General features: G+C 44.3%; 1 protein-coding gene across 1 annotated transcript; it reads left to right on the plus strand.

The window, feature by feature from the left end:
• Positions 1 to 1,997: 1,997 nt before the first annotated feature.
• On the plus strand, positions 1,998 to 18,898 carry tmem87a (transmembrane protein 87A). Its single transcript, XM_088911267.1, has 21 exons — positions 1,998 to 2,211; positions 3,864 to 3,936; positions 4,316 to 4,407; positions 5,048 to 5,167; positions 5,377 to 5,433; positions 6,333 to 6,383; positions 6,815 to 6,904; positions 7,323 to 7,431; positions 7,662 to 7,723; positions 8,469 to 8,652; positions 9,658 to 9,757; positions 10,392 to 10,485; positions 12,517 to 12,585; positions 13,638 to 13,746; positions 14,351 to 14,409; positions 15,046 to 15,149; positions 15,810 to 15,880; positions 16,319 to 16,380; positions 17,079 to 17,131; positions 17,556 to 17,586; positions 18,583 to 18,898. Exons 1-21 carry the CDS (start codon positions 2,077 to 2,079, stop codon positions 18,622 to 18,624), a joined length of 1,767 nt encoding a protein of 588 aa, XP_088767393.1. The 5' UTR covers positions 1,998 to 2,076; the 3' UTR covers positions 18,625 to 18,898.
• Positions 18,899 to 19,646: the final 748 nt, after the last annotated feature.

The raw sequence follows: 19,646 nt of genomic DNA on the forward strand, positions 1-19,646 counted from the left end.
CACGAACACGGTGTCCACTCTAAGGACCGGCTCTGTACGTCCCTGTGCTTGCACAGCTCAAAACAGCACATCTGTTTCATACTGAGCAAACGATGGCCACTACTGTACAGGACAGCACCGCATTCTAATAAATCAGAAAAGTCGCGGAGGTCTTTAATGCCCTGAGCGAAGAGCGAGACCAGAACACTCCCAATTCTTAGCGCTGGTGCCTGCTTTATAGTATGCGTGGTATTTACGCGAACCGACCAGTGAGTTTCACATTCCTATAGCTCAGTCTTGACAAAACCAAGTCGCACCACATTACAGCCACACCCGCCCAAAAATCTACAGTGTTTGTATATTTAATATGTAAAGTAGCAAAAAATAAAGCAATAATTCGTTAACGTATTACTTATCTAACACGTGCACCAACAAGAATAAGAATAAGAATATAGCACAGAGTACTAAGAACTAGACAGACCAGTGATTAACTGCTCCAGGAGGGACTGTGCAAACAGACACACTAATACACAGCTCGCCCTGAGCCTCTTGGGCTTTACTGTTCTGTACCTCAATACAATAAGCAGATCGTCTTACTCAAAGTGACTCCGAGAAAGCAACAGTTAAAAAGGGAGTTCTCTCAAGTCTATTGTGTCCCCCACCCCCACTGACACGGAGTCAACAGGCAGCACAAAGCCAAACTCTTCATCACCTGGAGACGGGAGAGGAATGACAACTCCTCTGCTACAGCTATAGCCATAGCCACTGTGTAGCGCTCTTTATCCGGCTAGAGGAGGCAGTGGCAAACTAGTTTAAACCTTGGGATATTTAAAGTAAACGCGTACTCAAGTGTTGTTGGAAACTGAGAAATGGAAATTGCGTTTGTAGTAAAACGAGCTCTGAAACTTGTCTTGTGTTTGTTTAGCTTATAGGTCGGGAAAGGATAACGGTGTTTTACTGCAACCCTGTGTTAATTACCTGTGAATTTGTTTCTTAGATCGTTGAAAAATTCGTAGAAGATTATGAAAATATGTAACCCATTTAACATTTCCTTTTTCTAACATTTCAATTTCTGCTCTTCTTCATAAAAAACGCAAAATACGCTTATGGATAAAAAAGAGCGGAGAACTATAGAAAAGAGCAGTCATTTTCTAAACAAAAAAAATAAATTCGCGTTAAGTCTCTACGGTGCTCTACCCCAGGACCTCAGATGTCTGCCCACTCCTCCGATGGACAGACTAAGAAAACTTCCCTGAAGCTTTTCGTGTAATGAGGGTTTACAAATGTCCGTTCAGTACAGAACGCCTGGGAGCGGTATGAAAGCAGAGTTGGTGCGGATTGAACTGTTCTGGAGGGGACAGCAGATACTGTGAGAACCGACTGGTTCAAATGAGGAAAACGAGCTGAATTCCTGTGGTTTACAGCGTACAAGTGGTCACCGTTCACGCTGTAGTCTGGAGCGCCCATTGTTTCTTCGCCGTGTGTAAAAGAGCAAGCATCGCGCATGTCACATGTTTAGACTTGTTTTTACAAAGATGACAAACTTCATCCACCCCCTTTCGAATCCTTTCGAGCATGAACTCTAAAGTCACAATTGTAGAAGCTGTAAAAGCGCTATATACGTGTAAGAAATCATTATTATTATAAGACTGAATGGTGTGGATGTTTCAAACCGAGAACAGAAGGGCGTTCTTTACACAAAAAGTTGTGGGAGTGTGGAACATGCCACACAGACATGGTGTCGAAGCTGGTATATAAGGCATCAGTTTATCAGTGTTGGTTAAAATACCCCAGCGAGTAGGGCGTTACACCATGTTAAGTAATGCTACCCAGGCCCTGGGTGTCCTCCAATACATAAGTCCCCAGACATGAGGATGAATTTTAACGGGCTGGGATGAAAAGCTCAGCTCCGTCTCGCAATGTAACGTGAAAAAACTGTCGGTTTTTGCCTCACGAAGTGGGACGGACAAAACCAAAACCCCCATTCTGTGCGTCTTCCCCGCCTCCTCCCTCCCGGTGACGACATAAGAAAATGCCTTCACCGGCTGCTCGTTTCCAGTCGCAGGAGGTCGGTAGCGCAGCTGTTTCCTGGTAAAAATGGCGGCTTTCAGAGCCACGGCGCTGCCTTCGAGGGGCTTAAAGAAATTGTTACATGTATATCTCCTCCTGCACCTTGCGCAGCCTCTACATGCGGTGTCGGAGCCGGGAAAGTGGATCGTGAACGTGGACAGCGTAAGTCGCTTCGCTTCCCCTGTGTCTGCGCAGTGCGAGCGGCCAGGGAGAAGACTGTCTTTATTGTGATGTCAGGCTTGTTCTGCGGGTCCTGAAGTTGTGCTGTGTTGACAGGGGATTTCGTCTCTCTGTAGACGTTTTACCTGGCTTGCCCATAGGGGCTTGTATTTTTATTTTTTTACAATGGTCTTAATTTATTTCTACTAGAAACTGCAGGACAATCAGTAAATTCCTTAGTAAGCGCGACAGCACGCCGCGGTTCGCTCAGACCCATTTCCTTGTTCGCTCACACGTACCCCTTTTCTCCGCCAGAAGCGCGTATTATTTCTCTATATTTGCAAACCAGTTACTCAAATTTCATTTTAACACCCTCGACGAATGAGGTTCTCATTCTGTCAGTCGCCTTTGGCAGGGTGTTTTTAGCTCTGGTACTGAAAAAGACACGCTGCATTGTAAGACATGCCTACTGTAAATAACAAGATTGTTATTAGAACTGTTCAAATGTTTGTCCTAAGCTAAAGACGTTAACCCGACTGCGTGCAACTGCAGAAGTTACCCTTCCTTGTTGAAAATGTTATTAGAGTTGAACAATAAAAAGGTGAAAGATGCCCAAAAAACAGTAAAGTAATTCTGTAATGTGAGCCAGTCCTGGGTTTTTGCTGTTGAGGTTTAAAACTGTTTAGCCCCTAACCTCAAAAGCAGAGTGACATTGTTTTATGGCAGAGCTGTGCTTTCAGTTATAGAGCAATACTGGTCTGTGGTTACAGTCATCCTGGGGAGCTCCAGTCCAGGTATTCTTATTGGTCTCTCTAAGTCCCTTGTTATTTAAAGATTAGGATCACTTATTTAAGGAGTTAAGCAATGAGTCTAAGTAAAGTTGCAGAACTCCTGGACTGAAGGAAATTCTGAATTGTGATAAAAAAGATCCCTAAAATAACCAACTATTTAATTGGCCACAGTCTAGGTGTTCCAGACCTTTAGAAATCGATTATTTAATGGCTATTCCTAAAACGTGCTTGACTGGGGCCCTCCAGCATGAGGTATAGGTCACGGACATGACTTATCATGCAAAATAACATACAACTACAACTGAAAAAATCAAATTATTTTTTGTTGTTGTTCGTTTTCACTTGTCAGTACAGAGAACAGTTGTTCAGCTTTCTGAACTTCACAAAACCCGGTCACCGTCACCCTGCCCCTTTTAATCGGGACGACTCAGTTGTATAATAATAATAATAATAATAATCATTATTATTATTATTATTATAATTGATTACACTTATATAGCGCTTTTTCTGGACACTCCACTCAAAGGGCTTTACAGGTCATGGGGATCCCCTCCACCACCACCAGTGTGCAGCCCCACCTGGATGGTTGTGTCAAAAACACAACCACAATATCTCATTCGTCGAGATCATTTTATGTCCATGAGCATTATGATCTTTAATACGACCACTTATTAATAAGTGTTATGTGTTACCTATTTAACTCTGTTTAGCCAAATTGTCAATACAATAAAGGAGCTCATGGATAAAGTGTGATGTTTCAGTGTGTGCTGTAGTGCATTTTAGGGTTTTGTCAGAACAGGAGAAACATGTTTCTGGCTAGAATATCGCAGAACCTAAGTCTCTTTCAACTTTTGTCTTTTTCAGAATTCCATTAATCAGCAGGACAAATTCATTTTCAAAAAGACACTGTTTAACAACTCCATAGTATACCTGCAATGTAAGTATCAGTTCTGCTGCGGCGCTGGATCGCTGGGGTGCTGTTCTGTTGATGTGTGCTTATCCTTGTGGCTCTGAGGGTCCCAAGCAGGGTCGTGCAGCCCCGCGTCCTGAGAGCCTGGGCTGTGGGCTTTGCAGTGCTGTTCTCTTCGCACTTGTTTCAAGACCCGAGCAAGGTGACCAGATCAGCACAGCACCGAAGCTCGTGAGTGCACTGAACCCAGAAGGGTCTGGGGCTCTCAAGGCTCGGCTCCGTCTACTATAGATGGTCTTATGATTGGCCTTTTTTCATTCTGCTGTAGAAGAATATCAAGCCTCACGTGGTGTCTGTACAGGTTTCCAGCTGGGAGCCCTGAGACATGTGCTGCTTGTTTCTGCAGGGCTGGCGGAGAACTGCAACCCTGCTGTGAACTTCACCATCTCGTGGTACCTGCGCAGCTCCCGCTGCTACGATGAGGTGTTTGCTCTGGATGTAAGTTCCTTGATGGATTTGAAGTCCCTGACCTCTCTGGAAGGTGTTCATTTGGAGCGTACTGTTTCTGTGTGCATGCTGGGAATGATAGATTGCAGCGATGAGGATGTCATGGAGAATTGCGTAAACGGAACAAATTGTTTCAGGCTCAACAGGACAGGCTCTGTCATCAACCCCAAAATATTACAGTCTGCTGTGTTCTTGTACTTTGGACTGTTGTGTGTGTGAAATATAAATTTTTGCAGTGGTTAAATCAACATCATTTAACGAAAGGCAAGTTTTACTTGTAGGAAGTGTCTCAGAAGAGCAATAAAATATGGATGTTGTCAGTGTAACAGCTTAATGTTATACAAATAAAACAAAAGGTCAATATTTGTGAAGAAAAGCATGTGATGTGACTGTGGTAGAGAGAGGTATAATAAGATCCGGATAAACCATGAATTCGTTCCTCTTCAGGAAACTGGCAAAGTGGTTTCATGCTTTAAATTGTTTTAAGTTAGGCCGTACCATTCAGAGGGGTGTGTGCGAACTGCTGCGGATGTCCTGACCTAGCGCCGCGCTGGCCGGTGTTGGTGGTGCTGAGCTGACACTCAGGACTCGCGGTTTCTTACTGCTGTTTGTGGTTTTGCTGCTCCCCCAGAACTCGCAGGTGGGGTCGTACTTCAGGTCGGACAGCGAGGTTCCTGATGGAGGCAGCGGCTTCTATGTCTTCCACTCCTACGACACACAGGAGTGCGTGCTGCACACCGCGCGGAACGAGGTGCGACGTGCTGTCCTTCCTCCTCCTCCTTTCTAGTATCTTGGCTCCCGGCCACACACGTCTAACAGCTCGCAAAACTGCTGCCTTAATGAGCTCAAGTATGAGCTGCTGTGTTTCTTTTTATTGCATAAGCAGGGCTGGTTAAAACAATAAAATGCAGAATGTGTTTTTCAACTTTGCCTTTTCCCTTGTGCTGGTTGTCCCTGAAGCTGACCGTGAGGCACTTCGATACACCGAAGCAGCTGAGGAAACCAGAGGTGGAAGAGGTGAGAGAGAACGAGTTCTGCTTGTCTTTTTTTTTCAGTTGACTGACGTTGGCTTGCACAGTGCTGCAAACCAAGCGGAGCTGTGAGACTGCATTCTTTTGTCACAGTGCACTTTCATGTCACTGTCCTTTGTGCATACGGGGCTCTCCTAAAAGGCCATTTTATTTTGACGTTACTTTATTAGCAGTAATTATTATATTAAACCAAAGAAATATAGTTTTTTTCCCCATGTAAAAATAATTTTGAAGTGTGCCAGCCCTTTTAGAATTCTGATATAGTTTTCCAGAAACAGTTCCTCTGTAGTGTCCATCGTGACTCTGGATACGTCATCTCTCCGGACACAGTTGTCCCTGGATCGTCTTAACACTGCCTCATCCCGTTTTTATTTTGGATTCATTTTTTTCTCCCTTCTCTGTCTTCTGAGAATGAGGTTCTGTTTCTGTGTGACATGCCTGGTTAAAGAAAGAATTCTAAATAAAAGGTATGTTAATTATTGCTTCACACGTTGTCCTTAAGGTGCCCTCCCTGACACACACACTGATGAAATACTCGTGGATTCAGGGCTGGAGAGTGTGGCATCCCAGACCACTCCTGGCCGAGGAGCCCGTGTGGTGATAGGAGTGCTCATCGGGAGTGAGGCTGGCACCACTTGGACCATCTCTGAATATGACAAAATAACAGTCAATCCATTCTGGAAAACCCTGTTTAAAATGTACATGTTTAGATCTTCCCAAAATAAAGGGATGGCCTCACGTGCAGTAGGGGTTCCCCAGAGTCCAGTCTAGGAGGGTTTAGATGAAGGGGGCGTGAATCTGTCCTGCTCAGGGTGCGAGAAATTCCGAGACGTTCAATTAGGTCGTTTCTGTTTCTGAATTAATCTCTTGCAAAATGTCTTGCAGACCAGCACAGGCAACCAGGGGAAGAGGAAGCGAAGTGCTGTGTCTGAGAAGGTATGGTCTCCACCCTGTGGCCTTTCATTGCTTGAGTCAAGGTAACGTTAAATTTACACAGTGGAACTGGTTCAGGAGAGATCATCCAGGTTTATATCTGGCCTTTGCAAAATCTCCACAGGTCCACAGAACTTGGGGATATGAATCCTCATTCATTTATTCCTTTTTTTAATTGTATGATGTAAGCATGCCCAAAGGGGTTGGGCAGCCAGATGACCTTGGACCCCTAGAGGTTTTTTTTCTCCTTACTAAGGAGTTTTGGGTTCCTCTCCTCCGTTGTCTTCTGGTCTTTTCTGTTCAGTATTCACAACATGTGTGGTCACTTGCTTTGTGAAGCGCCTTGGGGCAACCTTGTTGTGAAAGGCGCTATATAAAAATTGAATTGAACTGATAAATGATCCAGTTTTTAGCACGTTCTTTCATTTCTGCAGGGTGAAGCCCTTACGACAAATAAGCCCTCAGTCAAGGAGGAGGGAGAGGTTAAAGGTCAGGTGAAGACCACCTCAGCAGTCTCGGATGTGGTGAGTGGTCTGGCGTTCAGCATTCAGCAAGGACAGAGGGGCTCTCTGCCTGACATGCTCCTAATTACACGTTGCCACGTCAGCCCAGCGTTGAAATGTTCAAACAAACGCGTTGATTCACAAACGGGACTTTTGTGTTTTTTGACAATTCAGGAGACGTTGGCAGGGATCCTCATCCTGTCCGCACAGCACAGGAATCATTGCGTCGTGGGAATGGAAAATACAAAGAAGGCTTGAAAAGCTATTTTGGGAGAACGTTTGATGTTACCTTATCAAAGTTTTTTCAGCTAGGGCTTCCTTTTTTCGTTGCTCGGATGGCTCTGTGTACGTTTGGAGTGGACTCCGGCACGTGCAGCTCTCGGTTTAGCGCTTGGGATTTCAGCCGCATTCCTTTCTGCTTCCTGTGTTTCGTTCCCAGCCGCTGAACGCTGTGGCCAAAGTGTGGGAGGACGGTCCGTACATGTTCATCGTCCAGATCAGCCCCGCCAAGAAGCCAGCGGAGGAGGGCAGCACCTGGAGCCTGCAGTGTAAGAGCCTGACCTGACCTTTAAGTGCCTGCAGCACTAGAGCTCCCCGCTGCAAATACGATGGTTACACAACTTGGCAACAGAAGAACATCGTAATGTAATACGTTTTTTAGTGTGTGAATTTTAATGGCTTCTCTTTTGCCTAACATCTGTGATGTCCTTGTTTGTATGAGTGGTGGTCAGGAGCCCTGCACCTTGACCTGACTCTGTGCTCACTGTGTTTCCCGCAGTGGAGGTCCAGATGAAAGGGCCACACGAGTACATCTCTGCTTCCGAATGGCCTCTCATGATTGTAAGTCCAGCGCCACTCCTGTGTCCCTCTCGTGTCCCGGGACAGTGCCCCTTCTCTTTTGAAGCCTTAAACCTGAACGCAAATAAAAGCTTTTATTCCACCTGCCTGTGGCAAATGGTGGAGTCTGTGCAGATGGCAAATCTGCCATCAGGCAGGTAGGTTTGGAATCAGGTAGTGCAGGTTGGAGGTGTGTCTCGGAGCAGGAGATGTGTGAGGAGTCTGAGGGAAAGAGACACAAGGGAGGAAGAGAAAAAAAAAAGAGTTGTGTTACTGCACTTCTACAGACTGCAGAATGAGATCAAGTCAAAGGCAGTTTCAAAGACACTTGGTCTGGAGGACTTTTCTTTCAGACAAAAAATTCTGCTTAATTTAAATTGAGTTTTTTGTTTTGTTGTGCTTTTATACAGTTTTATACAATTATACCCCCCCCCCACTCTTTTCTCCTTGTCTTTTACTGAATTACTGTGTTTCATCGTGACTGCCAGTGCTTTCTACTTTTCGCTGATAAAATACAATAACTTGACTCTCAGTTAAAATAAATCTGTGTTCCTTTATTTTGAAATCAACAGAACCTGAGTATCTTTGTAACTCATTTGTGTAATAACCTGAAATGGACGCAATGAGAGATTGTATATTATGATGGTTGGATTAGTTGCAGTAGTCCAGTGGACCAGTCCTGTGTTGCAGGAAGACGCGGTCTCGCTGAGCAGGCGCTGATGTGAATGCCGTCTCCTCTCTGATGCAGTTCTACATGGTGATGTGCATCATCTACGTGCTGTTCGGCGTGCTGTGGCTCGGTCTGTCCGCCTGTTACTGGAGGGACCTGCTGCGGATCCAGTTCTGGATCGGTGGGGTCATCTTCCTGGGGATGCTGGAGAAGGCCGTCTACTACGCCGAGTTCCAGAGCATCCGATACGACGGTCTCTCAGGTGTGCAGCCGCGGGGCACTTGGTCTGGACAGGTCTGTGTGATACAGGGTAGGCTGCTGAGAATGCCCAGGGGTGGACTTGTGATGATGATGCTTGGGTTCACTTAGCATTTTCTAACAACGTTTTTTTAAGATTCTGCTCTGAATGACGCAGTTTTAACATCAAATCTTCAGGGGATGTGACAGTGCTTTCGTGCTACATAAAGTGCTGTTGTAGAAGTGCTTGCCATTTTTTCTAGTAGATCTCTTGATGGGACGTGTGAGGGCTGAAGCAGTTAAGCTTGTTCGGGTACCTTTGCTGCTGGTCTCCTCGCCCCAGTTTGCTCTCTTCACGATGTCACAGTGCTGTGCAATCCTCATCATGGCGTGCTGTGATTGGATAGCTCCAGGGCAGGACAAGGCAGCACCTTTGTGTTCAGCACAATGTTAAATCGGTGTAGGCAAAGCCAACAATTGCCGTGACACACCTGTCCTGTCCTTGAACAGGAAACGCCTGCGAGGCGTGTTGTGAAGGTGATGAACAGGTTTTTTTTTAGAAAGATACCAAAAACCTTCTTTAAGTCTCTGGAATTTCAGACGCTTAAAGTCGGGGTGGTTTAATCCTGTTTCTAGCGCGCTTGTGCACCTGCAGGTTTTCATTCCTGCTCTGCTCCTAACCTACCTCAGCTAAATACAGACTTAATGAGTTTAACATCTCCCAGCTCTTTAGGTGCTGCTGCTTTCAAGAGAAATGAAAAAACCTGAGGACCCACCGGCCCTCTGAGACCAGGACGTGGCAGCCATTGCTTGAAAGATTTTATGGGGGGGCCCGTTTCCAGTCTTCCAGTTTTTTGTGCTCTTAATTATCCAGTTCACATATTGAATTGCTTTATTAGTCAGGTGGAAAGGGCTTCAACTTCTCCTTTCTCTAGATAGTGGGAGGCTTACAGTGACCTGTAAGATCTGCTGGGCTGTGGCCCTGCTGCGTTCCTGGCTCGCTCTTCTTACCGTCTGCTTCTCCCTGTAGTTCAGGGGGCGGTGGTGTTCGCCGAGGTCCTCTCGGCTGTGAAGCGGACCCTTGCTCGTGTCCTGGTCATCATCGCCAGCCTCGGATATGGAATTGTCAAGTGAGTGTCTTTGCCCGTGGCTGAATAACGGAAGAAGCTCAAACAATTGAGCTTTGGTGGACAAGGAGAGGACAGTGCTCATGTGTGGCAAAAATTAACATTAAAATTCATAAGCAGTTGCATACTATAATCTCTTGAAGTGATGTCCTGTTGCTTTCGTTTTTCACTAAGGGCGTAGTCCCAGTCCCAGGCCCTCCCCCCACCTGTCAGGTTTTGTTCCAGCCAGGTGGTCAGTTACACCGTTTAATTTATAATGGACTTAATCACAGGACTAATTTGAGTGGTGTGACTGTTGTTTAGGTCTTCAGTCTGCTGGAGGCAGCCTTTTCACGATAGCATTTTCTAATTCAAATCAAATCCCCGACTTTTCAGTTGAAAGGGTACTTGCAGATGTCAAGCAGCAGTTACAGGCTTCGGTTAGGTAATGAAGCTCAGCTGGACTGAAATCCAGTAGGAGTGTGGGGCTCCAGGGCCAGGAACCCCTGCCCTAGTGAATTCAGGCTATTTAAGAATGTGATGTTCTATTGGAGGGTGGGGCCTTTCTCAGATCTGCTCAGAAGACCACTAAGAGGACAAACCTGTTCTCTTTTAATGTCCTTCTGCAAAAACTGCTACAAAGTGCTTCTCCCTGCAGGCCGCGGCTGGGGGCTCTGCTGCACAGGGTGGTGGGCGTGGGGCTGCTCTACCTCATCTTCTCCATCGTGGAGGGCATCCTACGGGTCAACTCGGTGAGCAACTCCCGCACGCGGTCAGAAACCCCACTTCCTGTAGCCATTCAACCCCCTCTTTTTTTTGCAGCGATTATGTCTGGAGATCTATGAAACGGTACTTGTTAGCAGGAATTTTGGAGCTGACCAGGAAGCATCTGGAGTGATATATTGCCTTATATTGGCTGGAATATGTTTGTACATAGGGGGCTGGAACTTTCATGTTTACTTACAGTGTCAATAACAAAATTAAGCGGATCTCTGAAGGTGCTGGTTTTTTTTTTAGTGCCTCAGACTTCCTCCTGCAGGCCTGTGAATTTACAGGGGGAAGAGTTTTTCTGTGTCCATGCTGCTACCCTGTGCTCCCATTCTGATAAATTGTCCTTTCTGCAGGATCAAGATGGGACAAGCAGGCTTCTGTGTGACATAGTGCTGGCCGTTACTGACTCCTGTATTGTGTGGTGGATATCCTTTTGGTAACGCAGTATCTGGGTCTCAGCCCATTCAGAAGATAAGACAAATCTGCAATAGTGCTGTATGGTGTTATTACACTGTGCGTTATTCTAATGCCACAGGCTCATGCACATGTCATTATCAGGAGTATTTGCACTTTCGTTGCTTATTGGTAGTTCTTATATTAGCAAAAACTTGATGAAGTTGGTGGTTCAAGGCTCCTGGTCTTAATGAGGTAAAAGCCAGTGTTTTCTAACTAATGAGTGACCATGCTGTCAGTGGCTGGCTCTAGAGTGTGGGTTTCAGCAATATTGTTGCCTAGGACAAGTTGCAGGATCATCAGGCCCAGATCACTATGTGGAGCAGCAGCAGCTGGCATGCACTTTGAGCTGGTTCTGCTGTTCATGCATGAATGGTACAGAGGTGATTCACAACTTTTTTTAGCTTAAAATGGACAGAATGTTACCTTGACGTCATGCTGGGTGAGGTAACTTCTAAAACCCAGCACACACTAGATGGGCAGAATGGTTTCCTCTCTTTCTTTGCTTTGACTTGGAAGCTTTAGCTCTGTCTTATGCTGGCACTCCAAGGCAGCTGACCAGAAGCAACGTGTCTGGCTCTCTGTGTGATCCTGAAGAACACTGAACTCGCTAACTCCATGACATTTTATTTTCAGCATCCCTTGTCCTCTGAGGTGCAGAAGATAACATAAGTTTGATTTGCAAAAGATACTGTAGATGATAAACAGAGCGATATAGAACACTGTGATTGTAATGGATTATCAGTAGGTCTGTCTCTTATGTGTCCTGTTGTGTTAGGATCAGGACTTTTGAAGCCATGCTTTCTGTGACAGGCTTTCTTTGGTACTGTAAGGAAATCTGACAGACAGGGGAGCAATCAAGTAATTTCCGTTGAGAGCCACTGTTTGCTCTTGCTTACATTTTAATTACACAGGGGTTGAATCCAGGTCATTTAGTCATGTCAAAAAGACTGCGAGGCACATCCGAGATGTGTTGGCAAGAGGTGTGCTCTGGGGTGAGCCCACTGTTTGATCGAGAGCCAGAACTGGAGCATCCATTGTCGATGTGCATGACAACTGGAGTTAGCTGTTAGGCCATACAGGAGGAGTGCAGAGTCTGTGAATTTACATCTTTATTTAAAGCACCTCAATGCTTCTGTAGGAGAAGACTGAAAATCCCATTCATCATGTTGCCTGATTGCATTTTTGGTAGGCTGGTGGAGGGAGACTAATGTGCGTCATAAGGAATTCATTCAAAACAGTAAGAGGAAAAGAGCACAAAGCCAGAGATCTTAACAGTGCTTTGTGACCTTTTTAAAGGTTTAGGTTTTGGTCTTGAGCTCAATCACACTATCCCATTTGGGAAGAAGTGCATTATTAGGGACCTCTGGGCACCTCCAAGGAATGCTGATATCATAAATTTGAAGTTAGATTTGTCTCAGATTTGTTGCCAAATGGAAATTTGTACAAAATATATTTAATAAGCATGTGTGCATGATAAAATTGCACACTATTATAGTTACTGTGTGACAGTCCTGTCTTCCTCTCTATCTGTCTGTCTCTGTCTCTGTCCTCTTCAGGCTCAGGATGATCTGGTGCTGTTGGCTGCCATTCCCTTGGCTGTGCTCGACTCTGCCCTCTGCTGGTGGATATCCTGTCTTGCATCTCTCATTCTCTCTTATCTGCCTCTGCCCTGCACTAACTTGCTGCTGATATATATGGGTCCTTTTGATTCCCTGCCCCCTCTCACTCCTGTCCTTTCCCCCGTGCACCTCAGACTATTCTGATATTAAAGTGTGGCTGAAAAGTCTTTCAGCTAATGTGAGTCAAAGCCAAGAAAAAATGGCTAATTGTCTGTAAAGGAGTGTTGCTGGGAGGTGGAAATAACTGCAGCAGAGAAGAATTCTTTAATCACCAGTGGATCCCATAAGCTGTGGGTGTTTGCATGTGAAGCAACCAGCTGCTGCAGGTTTCTGGTTTGTTTCTTGTTTTGACCAGACAGGCAGGGGTCTGAAATAGCATTTTTAAAAGTGTACGTATTTTAAATAAAGTACAGATTTTTGGCTTTGTGAGTGCAGTGTGTCCAGGAGCCTACAGATGGTGAATCTGGAAGTGGGCTGGACTGCTGTGCCCTGGGAATCTGCCCCAGCTGCTCTCTTTTTAATTTGTTGCTTAGATCTTTCAGGAACATCCAAAGTTCTCTAGAAGAGAAAATGTGTGCATGCAAAAAAGGTTCTGCTTTTCTGCCTGCTGTATATACACCTGTATATTTAGCAAGTAATATGTGGAGCTGTAGTTAGAGTTTTGGACTGGTTGTGGGTTCAGGTCCCAGGTGAGACACTGTCAAAGCCAAAAAAGACACTTGCGCAAGATTCTTCATCCAAACTGTTCCGTTGAAACATCCAGCTAAATAAATGGTTGTAAATTCAAATTGCTTTGGATAAACTTGTCAGCCAGGTATGTGTGAATAATTACCTGTTATATTTTGGATAATATACTATTATGGGGAGTACTTCTCCCGATCTCCTTGGTCTCTAGTAGTTCAGCACTGTTTTTGCCGCAGTGGGTAGGTGCTCTGTTCTTGGTCTTGATACACAAGAGACCAGTCTCCCGATGGGCATGGCTGTGGCAGTTCTCGGCAGCAGGGTGAGAGAGGGTGTCTTTACCGGTGGCCTCAGGAGGTTCCTTGACAAAGAGACACATCTTCATCAGCCTGGCCCAGACCATGAAGCTGCTGCGACTGCGGAGGAACGTGGTGAAGCTCTCCCTCTATCGCCATTTCACCAACACCTTGATATTCGCCGTCATCGGTGAGGCTTCTCGGTGCCGAGGTCGTTTTGTTCTTCACACTGCACTGCCGGGCTCGTCGGATTTGGTCACGAGGTTTTACTGCACACTCCAGTTCAACCACATGCTCTCGATTCGTCTTTTGTGTTTAAAGCTGAAGCATACAGTTTATTGCTTTTCACAAGCAATTTAGAGAAATACACATTTTTATCATTTATAATATTATTTAGAACATCAAACTAATTGTGACAAATGCTATTATTGGCTAGAACACTTTGCTTCAGTTTATTACAATAAAAATGCATCCTTCTCTCCTCATGGCCCGTGAGCCTCATACTGTATATCTTAGGTTTGGGATCTAAGTGTAAATCACTTTAAACCATAAAGTCTGAACTAAAAAATCTGGACCTTATCGTATCATTTGACCTGTAGAATAAACATCCTTTAACTCGTATCAGTCAAGAAAACTTGTGATTTGTCTTGGGGCTATCTTACTGACCTCTTTGACACGAGGAGTGCTGACAAAATCTCTGAACAATTCTTTATCTTGATCACATACTCCATTGTGCAGATTCATTTCTAGAAAGAATGATCCTCAGATCTTTTTCATATCTTTCTTCCCACTAGCCTCTGTCATTTTCATCATCTGGACAACAAAGACCTTCAGATTCGCCCAGTGCCAGTCGGTGAGTGACCGAGGCTGTATTACGAAGACCTTCATCTCTCTTACCTCCATCACTCAGACTGCTGAGATGACTGATAAAAAAATCCTCTTTTTAGTACTTAGTCTATTAGTACAGGTTTGTTTTAAAGAATGGGTGGCTGTTTTAGTCCAGTGCTCTGTAGAGTGTCTCCACTGTGATGAGATTAATCAGGATGACCCTGGAGAATGTATATCCACTGCAGAGCATTTCCCCAGAGGTTGTGAAGGCATAGGCATAAGTGTGAGGGCAGAGATCTTTGTGTAGAATCCCATCATTGCTACCAGGACAGTAGATATTTTGTTTTGGGTTTTTTTACACAAACGATTCTCGTTATCATGGCCCTGCTTACGAAGTTTTAGCTTCTGTTGGAAATCCTGCAGGCTTTGAGAAAGGGCCGAATATTTCATCTTCTTGTAGTTTTGGTTAGTTACCCTTACACCACATTTGGAATTTGCTTTAAAAATGATTTCTTGTCCACTCCACCTAATCCCATCCCTCTCTCTGCACTCGGTCCCCCACCTCTGTGCCCTGGAGTGGCAGGCGTGTTGCGAGGGTATTGGATGTGACTGAGCCCACGCAGCTGGAGCTCTGCTGTAACTCCTCTGTGTCCCTGTGCAGGACTGGGGGGAGCTGTGGATTGACGACGCCTTCTGGAGGTTCCTCTTCTCCATCGTTCTGCTGGTCATCATGTTCCTCTGGAGGCCGTCGGCCAACAACCAGAGGTGAGCAGAGCCGGGTCACCTCGGAGTCGGGTGCTCGTGCTTTCCTGCTCCACCCGTGCGGTTCCTGTGGGGGGCTGGAGTTCTGGGAGCGAGGAAGGAAGCGGAAAGCGCTCTCCAGTGGGAGAACTGGTTCTGCTTCGATCTCCTGGCTGCACTGTCGCAGCACTCGCACAGCGTCTACGCCTGTGTGTTTGGGAATGAAGGGTATTGAGAGTGGGGTGGAGAATAAGGCTTATAACCACACCCTTTAATCTGAGCAAGCTTTTTGTCTTTGAATTGAAAAAAAAATTAACATTGTTTTCCTTCCCAGTTTCACATAGAAAAAGACCCCATACTAACAGTGTTTTTTTTAACATGAGCAATAGGGTATCATTTATTAGAAAAAGGGTAGCAGAGTTTTTTTTAACTGTCACATTTTCAGTGACATCTCAATCTCGAGTACTAAATGTTAACATGTAATTTCTGTTTTTTTCCCCACTTGAAATAAGAAAATCTTAACAGTTCAGAAAGATTTACAAATGCAGCACTTAAAGATAGACACCAGAGAAGAATTGAGAATTATACAGCAGTATGGTATATATTTTATTTATGACGAGAGCCCCAAGATGGCTCACACTATGGGTTCTCTGAAGTTTGAGAGATTGTTTGTTGTGCTATCAGATACGCCTTCAGCCCTCTGGTTGACGAGATGAGTGAAGAAGAGAAAGAGCAGCTGATGAACGAAGCGTTCGGTAAGAATCGTGTTGTCCTCCAGGAGAGAAGAGCTCTGTTCTCAGGGTTATGTCTGCTGCTTCAGTAGATAAGCAACCTAGTCAGCAGCAACGTTTTCCATGATTTGGCCAAACAGCTGACAAACCATTTCCTGTGGCCTTGAGAGGGGTGTCAAAGATGGGGGGTTGTTGTGGGGTGTGGTTGGATTTTTTTGCATGACATTTGCTGGAGGGATTTTGGCTCCTGTCAGCTGAAAGTGGCTCTGCTTTTCAGAGCAGCCATCTTGATTTGGCTGTTCGAATTGAAAATCTAACCGTGAAAAAACAGGACTGCAGAAGTGATCTTCTTTGACTTTCCTGTTGGAATGCGTGGGGCGGAGCAGTATAAGGTGGTGAATTTCGTACTTTCTTTAATTTATTTTAATTCACGTGCAGTTGTTTCTCCTGCTTATGTTCCAGAGGGTGTGAAAATGAGAGGAATGAAATCAGAGACCAACGGAACAGCCAGGACGAACAAAGTGGTGAGAGGACTCTCTGTGCGCGTGTCGGGTCTCTTGTGAAAAAGAGAGCTCAGGATTCACGCACTGTGCTGTCTGTGTGTACATCATGCACAGCCTTTGACTCGGCATGCGCAGGCGTGGCCAAGAATGGCTCACATAAACTGTGACTTCATTACAAATCGGGGATTTTTTTATGCCACATCATTATAAAAATGGAAATCGGGAAACGAGCTAGCCTCTGCTTTGTGACAGTTTTTCTACAAGGGATCTGGGGACAGTGGTGCTGTACCCTGCACAGTATTGTTGTGAACTGTGTAAAGCAGTGGGCAAGCTTACTCATCGTTAAGGTTGTAGTCACTTTCTTTTTAAACCTTGTGCTTTCAGAAATACCGAGATGGATGAATCACAACTTGTTTACAGCGTGCATTTTATTTAGGAACATTTTGTGGAACCTAGGCAGGAATATGAAGAAGTGGTTACAACTCTGGACTTGTGAAAAGTTTGTGTGCAATTTTAAAAGACCCTGTAGAACAGGTGAAGAGCGCAACTTAACAGGAGCTTGAGACAACACAAGCTGCCAAACCAACAGCTGTTTCAAAAAACGAGTTGGAGTAATATGAGGATTTTTTGCCTAAGAGTCAACAAGCAGTGTCACTGTCCTACTAAGCGAGGGGGGTCAGGCAACTGAAATGATCCAGTTATTTTCTTTTCCCCGACAGGATGAAGATTTGAAATGGGTCGAGGAGAACATTCCCTCCTCCATGGCAGATGTGTAAGTACAGGACTCGCAGCAGCTCGCCCGTCTCGGCAGGAAGGGCGCCGCTGAGTGTCGGTCGGGAAGAGTGGTCGAAGCAGAATAAGTGCTGGGGTTCGTGGTGAAAGGCGCAGGGTGGGGAAAGTGGAGTGTGAATGGGTTTGGGTTACAATTCAGTACTCCATTGTCAGGACTAGCGCACATCTGCAAAAACCAGTGACTGCTGGAAGTGAGGCTTTCCCTGTTACTTTTTCTTCATTTTTTCACAAAGGTCTGTCGGCGTTGATGTGCAGATAGTTTGCAACATTTAATGTAGTGTGAGGCAAAGCTAGCAAGACAGTGAGCTTCCCGTGTTCAGAGCAGTTTCTGTTATCTTTTACTTCTTGGCCTTTTGCAACGTTCCTGCCCCCTTTTCAAAGAAACAATGATCCTTGTCTTGCAGAGCTCTACCGCCCTTGCTGGACTCAGATGAGGTAAGAGACCTGATTTGTTCCTCCTTATAGGCCTCGCATGTCCACAAGGGGGCACTATTCACGTGTAGAACTGGTCTCGGCCTTAGAAGGATGAACAGTACAGCGGGACATTAAAGGAGATTGATTATTGTGTGAATGTTTCTTATTGATTCTTCTGCATATATATATTTGATAATTCTCATTAACCTTATCTACCAACTGTATAAATGATGATTGCCAATGTTCATTTGGAGACCAGGGCATGTGAACAAGTGTAGAAGAAGAATAAAGGTTCTGTCCAACGGTGTTGTGTAGTTTTACTGTATATGAAGACAGTACAATCGGTCTTTGTGTCAGAGTCTAAGCTTCATGGAGTATTATATAGAGAAATGTTGTTGCCCTGGAAAGATTTAGCTTCTTTTTTTACTTGTTCTGTTGCCCAGTGTTATGGCACAGACCGCATACAAAACTTTTTGTTAATTAAATTATTTATTAATCCTAAAACCGCATTGAAGTTCCAAATAAAAATGACTACAGCAGTGAATACGATAAAAGTTTTAGTGGAAGGGAGTTAAAAAGACACAACACCGCAGTGGTGCTTTTGTTTAATTTGCATGTGTTGACTCTTAATGAGGATGCAGGTTAAACATTAACCTGCATCCAAATTTTACACTGGAAGGATTGTTACTGTGTGTCTGTGTCTGGCCCATTCGGTCATAAAACACTTTAAAACGATCCTCATTTCTCAGTTCCCTGGATGTCTCACATCCCCGTTGTTGCCTGGACTATTTCTGTGAAAGATGAGTCGTGTACATTTTTACCACCTATTACTCATCCTTAACAAAAAATTGAAAACGGATAACCTTACAGATGTCTGTAATTCTCTCAGTTCTGTAAATTTTAGGTTGTGTCAGAAGGAAATTAGTAATTAATCATGTATAAATGATTACAGTATCACAGAACATTTCATTATACAGTGATTTGATTTTTATTCTAATAAATGTTTCTTTTTTGTAGGAAAACATGACCACAAAATTTGAAATGTCCAAGATGGAATAAAAGCCTGTTGTATTTATTGTAAATAATAGTGTGTACAATTATTTTATGTTGGTCTGATTTTACTCTCAAATATTTGTAAATTCGCAGAGATGAAAGTAACAAACAAGTGAAGAATGAGATGCTTTTATTTTCTTTGTATTGGATATTTTTATTTATACTGTACTTCAAAACTGATGTTGGACTTCAGGATGCAGTTACTGCAAATGTATGATTTCACTTTCCTGTTTACATATCTGGAATTCAGATAAATAAATGCCATACCCTTGTCTGAAAATATATTTCTCTTTTTTCAGTATTATTCTGACAAAAAGATTCCACTTTAGCCACATTATAATTCATACAATAAAACATTTTTAAAAGTGAGAGCATTTCTGTGAGCATTTTACTTAATTTCTAATCGAAGAAATTCTACTGTCTGATGATGGTATTTCTACTGCTGTCTGCTTGTCTGGTTTAAGATGTTTTTTTGCCTCTTAAACTAGAGTTGTTAATTAGGAGAGATCTGTGTACTTGTTCAAGTGAATCCACACAGGATTGCCTTGCACATGGAAAATATTGGAGATCATTTTTTGTGATTTAAAAAGCAGTTGAGAATAGACCTCTTTCATTCTGTACAGTAACCTGCAGTGTTTTCTCCTTTCTCCGTTGGAGGAGATAGATTTGTCCTTTGAAGTGTGGAACCTGCATCACACAAGGAAATGTGGAAATTTAAGGGGGTGGTAGGACTGAGAATAGGAGACCCTTGTTAGCGCCGAGTCTGGAGCGAGCAACCCATTCTGCACTGGTGAGGTTGATGCTGGCAGCTTTGAGGAAATGGCTAGGTGAGATGCTAGGATAGATTAGCCACTAGCAACCAAAGAAGGGCAGTTTGTGTGTAACCTTCCATGTGTTTTTATTTCCATCATTCATTTATCCATAGCTGCATCGATCCACAGCTGGGGTTTCTAACCCTGGTCCCGGGCTGCCCCAGATTTTCAGGATTGGGAAAACCCGTGAGCCATTGATGAACTAAGTACTGTAAC

This window comes from Atractosteus spatula, chromosome 3, assembly GCF_055471065.1.
Source record: "Atractosteus spatula isolate fAtrSpa1 chromosome 3, fAtrSpa1.hap1, whole genome shotgun sequence".
In the NCBI taxonomy this organism is placed as follows: Eukaryota; Metazoa; Chordata; class Actinopteri; order Semionotiformes; family Lepisosteidae; genus Atractosteus; species Atractosteus spatula.